This window comes from Globicephala melas, chromosome 2 (genome assembly GCF_963455315.2).
Source record: "Globicephala melas chromosome 2, mGloMel1.2, whole genome shotgun sequence".
NCBI lineage: Eukaryota > Metazoa > Chordata > Mammalia > Artiodactyla > Delphinidae > Globicephala > Globicephala melas.
Window position 1 is genome coordinate 99886190 of NC_083315.2, and position 12371 is coordinate 99898560.

The window sequence follows — 12371 nt, forward strand, 5'->3', positions numbered from 1 at the left end:
CTCTTCTAGGTCCTTTGCATTCCCATATAAATTTTAGGGTGAATTTGTCAATTTCTGTAAGAAAGTCTGCTAGGATTTTGATAGATGTTGCATTGGATCTATAGATCAGTTTCAGGAAATTTTTATCTTAATAATGAATCTTTCAATCCATAAACATAGAATGTCTGTCCATTTATTTATTCTTCTTGGATTCCTTTCAGCAAGATATTACAGTTTTCAGTGTATAAATCTTTCCCTTCTCTTGTAAAATTTATTCCTAAGTATTTATTTTTGATGCAACTACAAATGGAAATGATTTCTTAATTTCATTTCAGATCGTCCACTGCTGGTGTCTATAAATACTGGTATAGAGATTAATCATGTATCCTATGACTTAAATGAAATTTTTTATTCTACCGGGGATAATTTTTGGTGTGGATTCTCTAGAATTTTCTACATACAGGATCATGTCATCTGGGAATAAAAAGGTTTTTTTTTTTCCTTTCCAATAAGAATGTCCTTTATTTCTATTTTATTTTATTTTGCATGATTGCACTGGATGGAACATCCACTGCAATGTGGAATAAAGCAGAGAGAACAGACATCCTTGTCTTGTTCCTGAACTAGTGGGAAAACATTTGGTCTCTGACCATTAAGTATGATGTTAACTACAGGGTTTTTGTAGATGCCCTTTATCAGGTTGAGGAAGTTCTCTTCTATTCCTAGTTTGCTAAGAGCTTTTTATCTTGAATGAGTGTTAGATTTTGTCAGGTTCTTTTTGTCTATTGAGATAATGATGTGGTTTCATCCTTTATTTATATAGCTTATTACATTACCTGCTTGAAGATGTAATTGAAGTCTATTATGGTTGAATTGTCTATTTCTCCCTCAATTCTGTCAATTTGTGCTTCACATATTTTGGTCTCTGTTGTTGGGTGCTTTATGTTTATAATAGGTATATCTTCCCCCAAAATTGACTCTTACAATTATAAAACGTTTCCCTTTTTTTTTTCTTCAGTTTTCCCCAAGTGTTTCTTTTCTTTGAAATTGAAGTATAGTTGGTTTACAATATTATATTACTTTCAGGTGTACAGCATAGTGATTCAGTATTTTTGCAGATTACACTTCATTATAAGTTATCACAAGATAATGGCTATATTTCCCTGTGCTATACAATATATCCTTCTTGCTTAGGTATTTTATACATAATAGTTTGTCTGTTAATCCCATACCCCTATTTTGTCCCTCCCCACTTCCCTCTCCCCTTGGTTAACCACAAGTTTGTTTTCTGTATCTGTGAGTCTGTTTTGCATATACATTCATTTGTATTATCTTTTAGATTCCATATATAAGTGATATCATACAATATTTGTCTTTCTCTCTCTGACTTGTTTCACTCAGCATAATACTCTCAAGGTCCATCCACATTGGTGTAAATGGCAGAAGTTCATTCTTTTTTATGCCTGAGTCCCTGGGCTTTCCAACCCTCTGTGTAGCAATGCGATGCCCCATCAAGCTACAGAAATGCCTACAAACCTCTTCTTTCATCCTCATTTCTTATCAGATGAAGAAACAAACACACTTTTCTCTAAACTGGCATGGGTATCTCTAGTAAATGCAAAATATTTCAAAAGAAAAAAAAAAGAGAGGGAGAGAGAAAAACAAACTCTGCAACTAGACCAGAAATATTGAGGAAAATGAATTCATTCTTCACTGAATCTAGAATTGGGGAGTCATTTCTGATTGGGTTTTTGTTCCCAAACCTTCACCTCATATCCACATGGGATTCTCTTCCTCACTGTCTCTGTGTCCAATAATGTCCCGGAGAGTCATTAATAACCACTTCCTGAGCACCTGCCATGGGCCAGAGGACACACTGCAGAGAAATACCTCCTGCCTGTAATTCACTCTTCTCTCATCATGTGCACTTGGCATTTTTATACAATAATGGAATTATCATTACCTCATAACCTGAGTGTTTTCAGGGCTTGTTCGTAAGCCTTTGCTTTAGGCCTAGATCACGATCTTTTCTTAGCATGTGTCCAGACTGATATATAAGCGAATCTGCTGTAAATGAAAGGACAGCTCATTAGAAATCGACCACCGAGGAAAAACCCTGATGTTGTTTACACATGGAATCAGTTCCCATTCTGCTGGGGCCACAGATGCAGTTCCACGGGGGCTGGGTCCATTTCCCCCTTCCTCTTCTTAGCCTTGGCCTCTGAAAGGCTCACTGGTGTCCCCCTCTCAAGGAGATGGGAAAATGAAGGGTCATTTTGTCATCTGTGGAGGTTTGTGGTCTCTCTGTGTTGAAAGGATTTAATTATAAGATTTGTTTGGAAAATTATGACAGAGGGAGTCAGATGGACACACATACAGGATGGGAGGAACACAGCAGAGCAAGTGAGGGAGATGATGGGGATGTTGAGACAGAGAGGAAGGATGTTGAGAGATGGGACGCTAGGGGAGAGGCAGATAAACAGAGGAAGGGCACACAGAGGAAGGAGAGAGAGACAGATACAGAGAGCAAGGGAGACATCAACAAATGGGGTGGGGAAGCACACACACAGAACACATGGGGTGCCTGCACACACACAAATATGAAGAGAAAAACACACGCAGAGGTATCACAAAGATGCATGGAGAGAGACAGAAGACAAAGATGTAGATGGGGGAAGAGATCTACTGATGAAGCCCCTTCCAGCCAATGCTTAACCTGTTCCTAGAACGTGTGAGAGTCTAAAAGAGCTATGGGTTAATACATTTATTATTTACAAACGTGTTTCCACTTAAAAAGGAAAAATGATGGCAGACAGCCACGGGTCATTTCCCTTGATTTATGAAATGGCTTTAACATTGAATCAGAAGTCCTCTCCCTTTGCTCTGTTTGTCGGCAAACTACAATTTGTGGTCATCTGTACAGCGACTAGCCCAGGCAGCAGTCCGTGTGCCCAGAGTGGGGCAGGGAGGAGCCAGAACCTAGTGGACACTTGTCAGAGCCCTGCTGGGGACCCACTGCCTGAGCCGCGTCCATATTTGTGGTTTTAGTGGAAACAGCCGCACAGCAGCCCCTGTCACCCTGCCGATAGAAGAGGTCCTGCAGACCTTACACGACTTGATCGCCTACTTCCAGCCCCCGGAGGAGGAGATGCAGCATGAGGACAGGCAGAACAAGCTCCGCTCACTCAAAAACAGACAGAATCTTTTCAAGGAAGAGGTAAGTCCAAAACGTTAGAAATTGAGATTCTCTTTGTGTCCAGAGCTAAAGTACCCCCAATGACTACAATTTAGCTTTGTCTCCATGCATGCACGTGTTTAAGAAAGAGACAGAGAACGAGAGAGAGGAAGCTGGAAAGAAAAGGATTCCCTGGAAGCCGCCCTTCCCTGTAGGCACCCCTGAGCACATTAGCAGTGAACATTGTCGTGCTTGTATGTTGGCACGTTCAAACCAGATTAATTTAAAGCCTCAGTGTCACCTATGTATCCAAAATTCATCTTCCATAAATCTCAGCTATGAGCGTATGGCATTGGCTGTGATCACCACATTTTGGAAGGTGTCAGAATTACCCTGGAAACTTGTTGGAAAAATACAGATGCCGAGGTTCCACCACATCAGAAATGCCTGAGGAGCTGGTTTGAGAGATACAGATGCTGCTATGTCTCAAGTCGAACTTGAGCCTCTAAGTCACTTGGGATGGGGCCCGGATATAGGGGAAATGCTAACTTGGGGCTCTAGGGACCCTGGCCCTAGTTCTGGCTCCATCCCTGGCTGTGTGTGTCCTTAGACAAGTCACATGCCTTTTCTGAACTTGGACGTGATGATTTGGCACTAATTTGAAGGCCATGGTCATATTCCTGCAGCCCCCCATTCCTGGGGACAGGGCTCGTCCCTTGGGCGTTTCCGAAGTTGATGGCATGGGAAGTAGACCCCGTCCCTACCCAGCTTTCTGATGTGAGCAGACTTTGGCTGGGGGAACATTCTGTGTGCCTTATAGGTCTGCTGAAACTACACTTAACACCTCCCTCCTGCTCTTTAAGAACAGCTGGGCACCGATATTTTTACTGGGTGGCATGGTATTGTAAATTAGCTGAGAAGTAGTTTAAAATCCTCTTTTAGTCTTATTGTCTGTAAATTCCACCTCTTTTCAAGGGGATGGGGAGATGTCTTGTGCATCTAAGAGAAAAATAGGTCCTATATCCAGGGCTGTTTCTGGGTGAGTCAGAATCATTTCACACCTGACACAGGGCAGGCTTCTGTGAGACTCATTCATGCTCCGCCTTCCTCAGTATGTCCTTGGATTGAGTTAAACACGTGGGGAGCAAACCCGTCAGAGGAGACTGCTGCTACTCCCCAAATGGATGCTATTTAGGTCTCTGAGGCATAAAAATGCATGTTTTTTTGGGGGGAGGAAACAACAACATCCAAACTGGCACCATGAAGGTCTTTTTGCATATTAGCGTCATCGGCTTTAAAAGGTGAACGATATTGGAGAGGAACGAACAAAAGGGATCCCGTGATCTTAATCAAGTATTTTTTCTTTTTGCCCAACTCACCTTCACAGGGAATGTTGGCCCTTGTGTTAAACTGCATTGATCGCTTAAATATCTACAATAGCATAGCGCACTTCACAGGGATTGCCAGGGAGGAGAGTGGGATGGCCTGGAAGGAAATCCTGAACCTCCTCTACAAATTGCTGGGTAAGTACATACCCAGAGCCCTCTCCCTGGGAAGGTGGCCAAGGGTGGTCTGTAGGTATTTCCATGGGACGAGCTAAGGCTGTCATCCAGCCTCATTCTTTGGAAGCTTTTGTTAAATCATTTGATTCTAAGCCAGCCATTCATTCTGTTAACTGGTAGCGTATCGTACTTTCCAAACAGACAGCAAGATGTCAGCAAGTAGAAGCAAATAGCGATCAGTTTTGCCAAAACTACCTGTGAAACCCTTAACAGTCACACTCCCCGAACCTCAATGCTTCATCTTTAAAATGAGGGAGCAAGACAAAAATACGTTTCAGGTACCCTCCAGTTCTAGACCTTTGACACCTGCAGTTTGAGGATGTTTACCCTTGACTGTGTGCCCTTTCACTGTCCACCTGTTGAGCCGTCATGATTCCTGCTGCTTTGGCCTGTTCCTTATTTCATTTTGGTGGAAAGAAAAAGGCAAAGAGTAGGGATGTTCCAGCATGCAGCCTTTCTTTTCACAACTATGAGTGTATGGTGGCCTTCCGGTGCCTGCTGTCACTGATGCCATCACATGGGCCCAGGCTGCCAGGCTGCAGGAGGAAGACAGCATCAGCCTCTGCAAGAAGGTGGCCACCAGTAATGGCTCAGCCATGGTAACATGGCAGTATTTTAGTACTTCGCTGTGATGTAAATGCCCCATTGAGAGGAAGTCCATGGAAAGCTGAGCAGGCCAGATGGGAGGCCAGAGAAGTCAGGTTAGACTCATTCTCCATGTCAAGGGTCAGGCAGATTCGATTGCCGCTTTATTTAGTGACCTCATAAAGTCTCTTCCAACTCTAACATTTTGTAGTGATGTGGCTTGAACTCAGTAGTCATTATTACAATAATAGCTAACATTTGTTGAGTTCTGTATGCCAGGCAGTAGAGTATCTCTTTTTGATCCACAGAGCAACACTGTGAGGTGTAGGTACCAATTTATTGATGAAGAAACAGACGCTCAGAAATGCTCATAACTTATCTGAGGTCACACATGTTGTAAGTGATGGAACTGTTTTGAGCCCAGACAGCCTGACCCCAGAGCCTCGAGGTTAATCCCTTGCTAGGGCCAACCCAAAAAGTGGGGTAGGAGCTCAGACTGAATTCTGCCCTCCAGTGACCGTGGAGGTACAAAGCAGAGGTCCTGAGGAAGACATTTCCTTATCCAAGTACCTTACAAACATCTGTCAAACCCGCAGTCTTTGAAAGCCAACAGCATGAAGAACGGGCTACTTGGGGGCCAGTCAACTTACATGGACTTATTCCAGAGTTGCATCTACAGTACAGGCCTATGGAGGGAAGTTTACTTGGTCTAGATAGGTGGAAATCTAATGACAGCATATTCTCTCTCTCCCTTTACAGTATCACCTACCAGTGGTCCTCAGATAATGAACAAGCACCAGAATCAGCTGGAGGGCTGGTTAAAACACAGATGTTGGGCCCCATCCCCAGAGTTTCTGGTTCAGTAGATCTGGCCAGAGAAATTGTGGCCAGAGAAATTGTGTTTTTAACAAGTTCTCAGGTGATACTGACATTCCTCTCCAGGGATACACTTTGGGAACCACTGTCATGTACTGATGTGTTTTAGATATTTTAGAGTTTCATGTTTTGTTATGACTTGCCTATTAGTTTAACCAGCCTTTTCAGTTGTGTTCATTTGCATGCCTTCCTTTAGCACTGAAGAATAGCAGGTCTCTAGCTCGATTTAAGAAAACATTAGAGGAAATTGAATTCTTAAGCCAGTAACCAAGCAGATATTATTTTCTTGCTTATCACCATCTGAAGTAATTTTATTAATTTGTGTGTATATTGTCTCTCTCTCCTGTTTCACGAAGGCAGGGAATCCGTTGTCGCGTTCCCACTGCTTTATTCCCAGCAAGTAGACAGACGCCTGGTACACAGTAGAATCTCTGAAAATATTTGAGTGAATGGTAGATATTTTACTCTCCAAAATGTAGAAACAGGATTGTATCAAAGGGCTTGGGAGGGGAAGAGTGTTACTCTATGCTTTTTAGTTGCTAAGCAGGTGGAGTATTGAACAGCACCCCAAGTTCTCAGGCCCATCACTGTGCCCTTTAACCTGCATGATCAAATGTGTTCTTGTTCACAGCTGCTCTCATTCGTGGAAACAGAAACAATTGCGCTCAATTCTCCAATAACCTTGATTGGCTAATCAGCAAATTGGACAGACTAGAATCTTCCTCAGGTAAGATGTGATAGGAAACATAACTGGAGAAGGTGGGGTTTTTCAATTTCCGTTAAAAAAAAGAAAACAAAGTTGAATCTCTGAACAATTCTTTTTTCCACTGGATTGCAAGCAATCCTCAATAATTACTTCAACGAAAAGAAATATAAAGTCCTAAATTTTCCTGGCACTCTTATAACTTTATTGAACAACTTGAACCCATGCCTCAAATATCTTTCCTTTTCTGTTTCATTTTTCACTTTTTGCCTTCATCTCCACCCTCTGGGTTCTGGACTCGCCCTCTCCCCACCCCAGGGTGCTGGTCCCCTTCTAAATGCTACTTGGACTGTTATTCTCTGGGTTTCTAAACCCTGTCTGGACGTAGTGCTCTCAACTCTTTGGTTAGAAGCAGGTCTGAAGGATGACCAAGAACTTAGAGGAAATGATAAATCCTCATACCCCCTGAATCACCCTTAACATCCTATCTGGAGCCCTTTGTGGTGACTCCCAGAGAATTTGAGTAAAGAAGAGTGGTCATCGTTGGTAAGTGACCATGCCCTGAGGCTCTGCAGTTTGCTTCCTCAGAGATGAGAGAACGTGAAAGGTGTGCGCCCCCATCTGGGAAGCTAAAAGGTTTTTAATGCTCTTTTCATCGTCTAGAGATGGCAGGAGCTTGGACAGGCCAAGGCAAGGCTCCTCCAGGACCATCCACCTACATATGTCTTCTTCCAAAACCTCTGTTTTCTTCAGTGCCTCCACCCATGGGCCAGACTACATTTTAGGGTAATTTATGAAAACCTTGAAAGAAACAGAATCAAGAGGAATCTTCTCAATAGAACCAATAAAGATATTGGCCAACTACTTCCCATGCATTTCCACTCCGGTGTTAACCCTGTAGGTGCTAGGCTGCAAGGGCACCTGTTAGTTTTTCTTCAACCTTCACTTAATACAGAAAACCATCCAGTGGGCCCAGGAAAGGGCACAAAGCCAAATAGCCTTTATTTGTGAGCTTATAGTTTACTGACATACCAGTGCATCTAAAATAAAATTCTGGGATGATTCCTAGAAAAATTCGTATTCAAGGAACACTCAGACTATTTTCTAAATTACTTGAATGGCCTTTAGAATTTATAGTAACCTAAGTATCCCATTTTCTATCTGTTTTTAAATTAAGTATTGTTTGGTTTGATCAAATTAAGAATTCTCTTTTAAAGCTGCTTCTCTACACAGAAGGATCCTGGCTTTGTCCAGGAAGAGGGAGATGGGGTTAGTGATGAATAAACTCACTTCTGAATTACAGACTGGTTGACCTCAGGGGCTCCTGAAGTGAGCCATCCGAGGTGGCTGCATTTTTCTTCCGGCTGGAAGTATTTAATAGAGTCAAAGAAATGATGATACTCTGTTCACTCAGGATGGTCCTTTCACCCTCGGGTTTCTAATTATAGTCAGCTCTGCAGGTTATTTAACGTCCAAATGGTTTTTGTGGTATTCGCGTAGGTATCTTGGAAGTTTTGCACTGCATCCTGATTGAAAGCCCAGAAGCCTTAAACCTGATAGCGGAAGGCCACATCAAGTCAATCATCTCCCTGTTGGATAAGCACGGGCGAAATCACAAGGTGGGTATCGAAAGAACGGTGATTAACTTTACCTGGCTTTTCCCTTTCTGCCGTTTAATAAGTGTTCTGTGTTACTGAGAGGATGTTGACTGCTCTCTTTCTTGGCTTTGATTTAAAATAATAATAATGATACTACCTTTGGAAACTGAGGTCCTGAAGGACCCTTCCTCCCTAGGAGCACACTCCGAGCCAGTCACGCTGGGTCTTGGGTGGTCCCCTCAGTTTCCACCAGCTTCCCGAGCCTGGCTCATCATTACCCCTTAACCCACAGCTGGCTGTGTGTGGGGTGCTCAAGCCCATACAAGGCCAGCTGCAGGATTCGCGCCCACCCTCGGGTCCAAGAGCTTTAGTAGTGAAACAGCTAATACCAAGCTTTGTAAAGAAGCTGTACAGAAATCAGATTTAGAATAATGCAGAAAGTCTTGGCAACATGGCATGTTCTTAAATGAAATCAGACTTGCCGTGAGTCAAACCAGGTGAAGTAAGTGGATCTGCGTGAACAAGCCGGAGGGGGCGAGCTGTGGGGCCCTCCCTCTGATACAAAACAGGTGTGTGACCTTGCGCCCCAGTCATTTCAGCCGTAAAACGGAGCCATCGCCAGCTCACTTATGAAGGTGGAATGCTATATCAAGTATTTCTGAGGTCTCTTAAAGTTCTAACATCTCCATTGTTATGACATTATATCTCTAAGCCACAATGATCTCGGGAAAGTCTATTAAAATATGTCTTATCCTGACCCTTCGACATCTGCCCCATATATGGGGGTTGCCGTGATGACTTGTTAGCGAGCAGGCAGGTACTCCGAGGCTGAGGGGGTGCATTTCAAGAGCAAATGGCATAATTGGATGTGAGGGATGGCCGCTGGGCTCATGTGGAGGGGAGAGAACCCAGCGTGGTCACTGGCCCTCTCTGCTCACCATCAGATGGGGGCGCTGCACATCGGAGACGTGTCTCAGGCGGTCCAGGAGAACAGGCCTCCGTAGCACTGCTTGGGTGACATGTATCATCCTTAGGAAACAACAAAAAAGAGCTGTGGTCCTTAGCGTCTGTGAAATTGCCTGGCAAAGAACAAAAAGAAATATCTGGGGGCTGTCATTGCTTTCCCAAATGTGGTAAATCAAAAGCAGGCCTGAGGCCCCTGCTTCAGCCCAGCTTCGCTACGTTCCAACATGTTCCTTCCTGTCTGCAAGGTGTAATGAGGGTAATTGATGAGCACCCGAGTAACCTGTGGCCTGAGCCACGAGCTATGGGCGCATGTCAAGAGGAGCCCTTAGACAGGATGCCCTCGTTTCGTCGCTCCCAGGGCTGCTTTACGGTCAGAGCACACTTAGTAAATAACCAGCTTTGCGATGGCTTCTTTCAGCTTTTCCAGAAACCGTCAAAACTGTATCTGTCTTCAAAACTTAGTTCAGATGCCACCCCCTCCATGAAGCTTTTTCTGAATCCCAGTTGGATATGATCTCCTCTCCTCAATCCTTGTACAACTGTGCACACTGTTACATGGTGTTTTCACTCTGCCTTTCCTTATATTACATGTATACTTCTCTCAGAGATTCAGTTCCTTTACAGCAGGGACCTTGTAAACCCCATAGTGCCCAGCTCATACGTTATACACGACAGGCATTTAATCCATGTTTGTTGAAGGTGTGATGAATGAATTAGAGGAATGGATGCGTAGGGCCAGAATCTACTCCTGTCTCATCTTGAATGATTGGCTGGTAGCTCATATATACGTACAAGTCTCATCTCATCCAACAGATGGCTATTAGTAGTAAGAAACACACTTACTATGTTGGTAGCGCCAGTGTTATTGGGTAAAAAGAACAATTACTGAAAATTATAACAGTTACCCTCTAATTTTTCCATGGAGTAAGCATGTAATAATAAAAGCAAACTATGCCCTTTTCACTTGTCCCCCAGCACAACCTACCTTACTCCAAACCTGCTCACTGTTATCACAGATTAATATGTTTTATTATCTTCTTTGTTTCACAAGGATTTGGAGCCACCTGTGAGAAACATACATGGTAAAGTAGTAATATCATTGGTCCTGAGAAGGTATAAATCAGACCTGAAAAGTTAACCCGGGGTGGGGATTTGGGGCAGGAGGGGGCGGTGCAGAAGAGAGCACAGGGAAGCAAACCATTAACCCCCACAGACCTGCTACAGTAGCTCCATAAAATCACCTCTGAGTTCCCAGGCAGCCAATGTAGACGCGTTCCCAACCACCCAGTTCGTGCATCCACAGCGAGAACAGAATCTGTTCCTCAGGGGCAGCAAAGCACTCATTTCTCAAATATACAACTTGACCAAAAATTCACAGAATTAAGTACATTTTGCATTTTTAAAAATTGTTTTTATAGATAAGTCTGAGGACAAAACTGCAACAGCCAAATGTTATGTCCATGGATGTACAATACCTAGTTCTTACCTTTAAAGCAGAATTCCCCCAGGAGCCTGTGTCTGGGGTAGTGACTAATGGAGATTAAAAGCACAAGAGAGGATCTTAGATGAAATGTGGTGTCTTTGATGAAAATGATTACAACTAAGTAGCAAATGAATCCACAAAGTGGGCCAGGGAAATTCTCAAGTTGGGCCAGTGTACAGATTAGAGGAGCCTGATGCCTAAGACAGACAACCCCAAATTCTCACAGTGAAGTCATTGTCTGAGGCCGGCCAGTGGGAGGGCTCCGTGCTGTGTGGTCGTTCAGAAACACAGGCTCCTTCTGTGTAGCGGCCCCACTGTCCCCCAGGACAGGACTTCACAGACTGTCATGTGCTTATGAATCTCTTGGGAATCGTGATAAAATGAAGGCTCTGATCTGGTAAGTCCGGGGGTAGGTCTGAGCATCTGTACTTCTGGCAAGCTCCTAGGTGAGGCCAGCGCTGCTGGATCCCAGTAAGGAGACCCTTGGGATTTGTAATCCTTCCTTGGATCTCCACATCCAGCTGGAAAGAGAGAGGGAGGGTAGGGGCTAGGCCTGAAAGCAGTGTACATCACATCCACCACTTTCCACTGGGCAGAACTCAGTCACATGACCCCACAGAACTGCAAGGGAGGCTGGGAAATGTAGCCTCTCTGCTCAGGACAAGAAGGCAGAGTCTGGTGACCACTGGGCAGTACCTGCCACAGCCAGCCACTCATCCCAGAGGTCACTGGGATGCTCCCTCTCTGTCAGAAAGTACAGATGACCCCTAGCACTGTGTGCATGTCCCCCACGTGGACTGGCCCATCTATACTCCCTTCACTTTTTAAAAAATTTTATTGGAGTATAGTTGATTAACAATGTTGTGTTCGTTTCAGGTGTACAGAAAGTGATTCAGTTACACGTATACGCATATTCATTCTTTTTCAGTTTCTTTTCCCATATAGGTTATTACAGTATATTGGGTGGAGTTCCCTGTGCTGTGCAGTAGGTCCTTGTCGGTTATCTATTTTTTATATAGTAGCGTGTGGGTGTTAATCCCAAGCTCCTAATTTATCCCCTTCTCCGCGTTTCCCCTTCGGTAACCATAAATTTGTGTTTGAAATCTGTGAGTCTGTTTCTGTCTTGTAAATAAGTTCATTTATATCATTTTTAGAAAATCAGTTTTCACATATGAGTCATATCATATGATATTTGTCTTTCTCTGTCTGACTTACTTCACTTAGTATGTCATCTCTGTGTCCATCCATGTTGCTGCAAATGACATTATTTCATTCTTTTTTATGGCTGAGTAATATTCCATTGTATATACGTATCACATCTTCTTATCCATTCCTCTGTCGATGGACATTTAGGTTGCTTCCATGTCCTGGCTATTGTAAACAACACTGCAGTGGACATTGGGGTGCATGTATCTTTTTGAATTATGGTTTTCTGCAGGTATAT

At 43.6% G+C, this 12371-nt stretch overlaps 1 protein-coding gene across 1 annotated transcript in view; it reads left to right on the forward strand.

Annotated features, from left to right (window-relative positions):
- RYR3 (ryanodine receptor 3) overlaps positions 1-12371 on the forward strand; it is a 364723-nt gene that overhangs the window by 99946 nt on the left and 252406 nt on the right. The window contains exons 12-15 of the mRNA XM_060293473.1: positions 3028-3196; positions 4542-4677; positions 6809-6904; positions 8381-8499. Of these exons, the coding sequence (XP_060149456.1) occupies positions 3028-3196; positions 4542-4677; positions 6809-6904; positions 8381-8499 (520 nt within the window). The remainder of the gene's footprint in view (positions 1-3027; positions 3197-4541; positions 4678-6808; positions 6905-8380; positions 8500-12371) is intronic.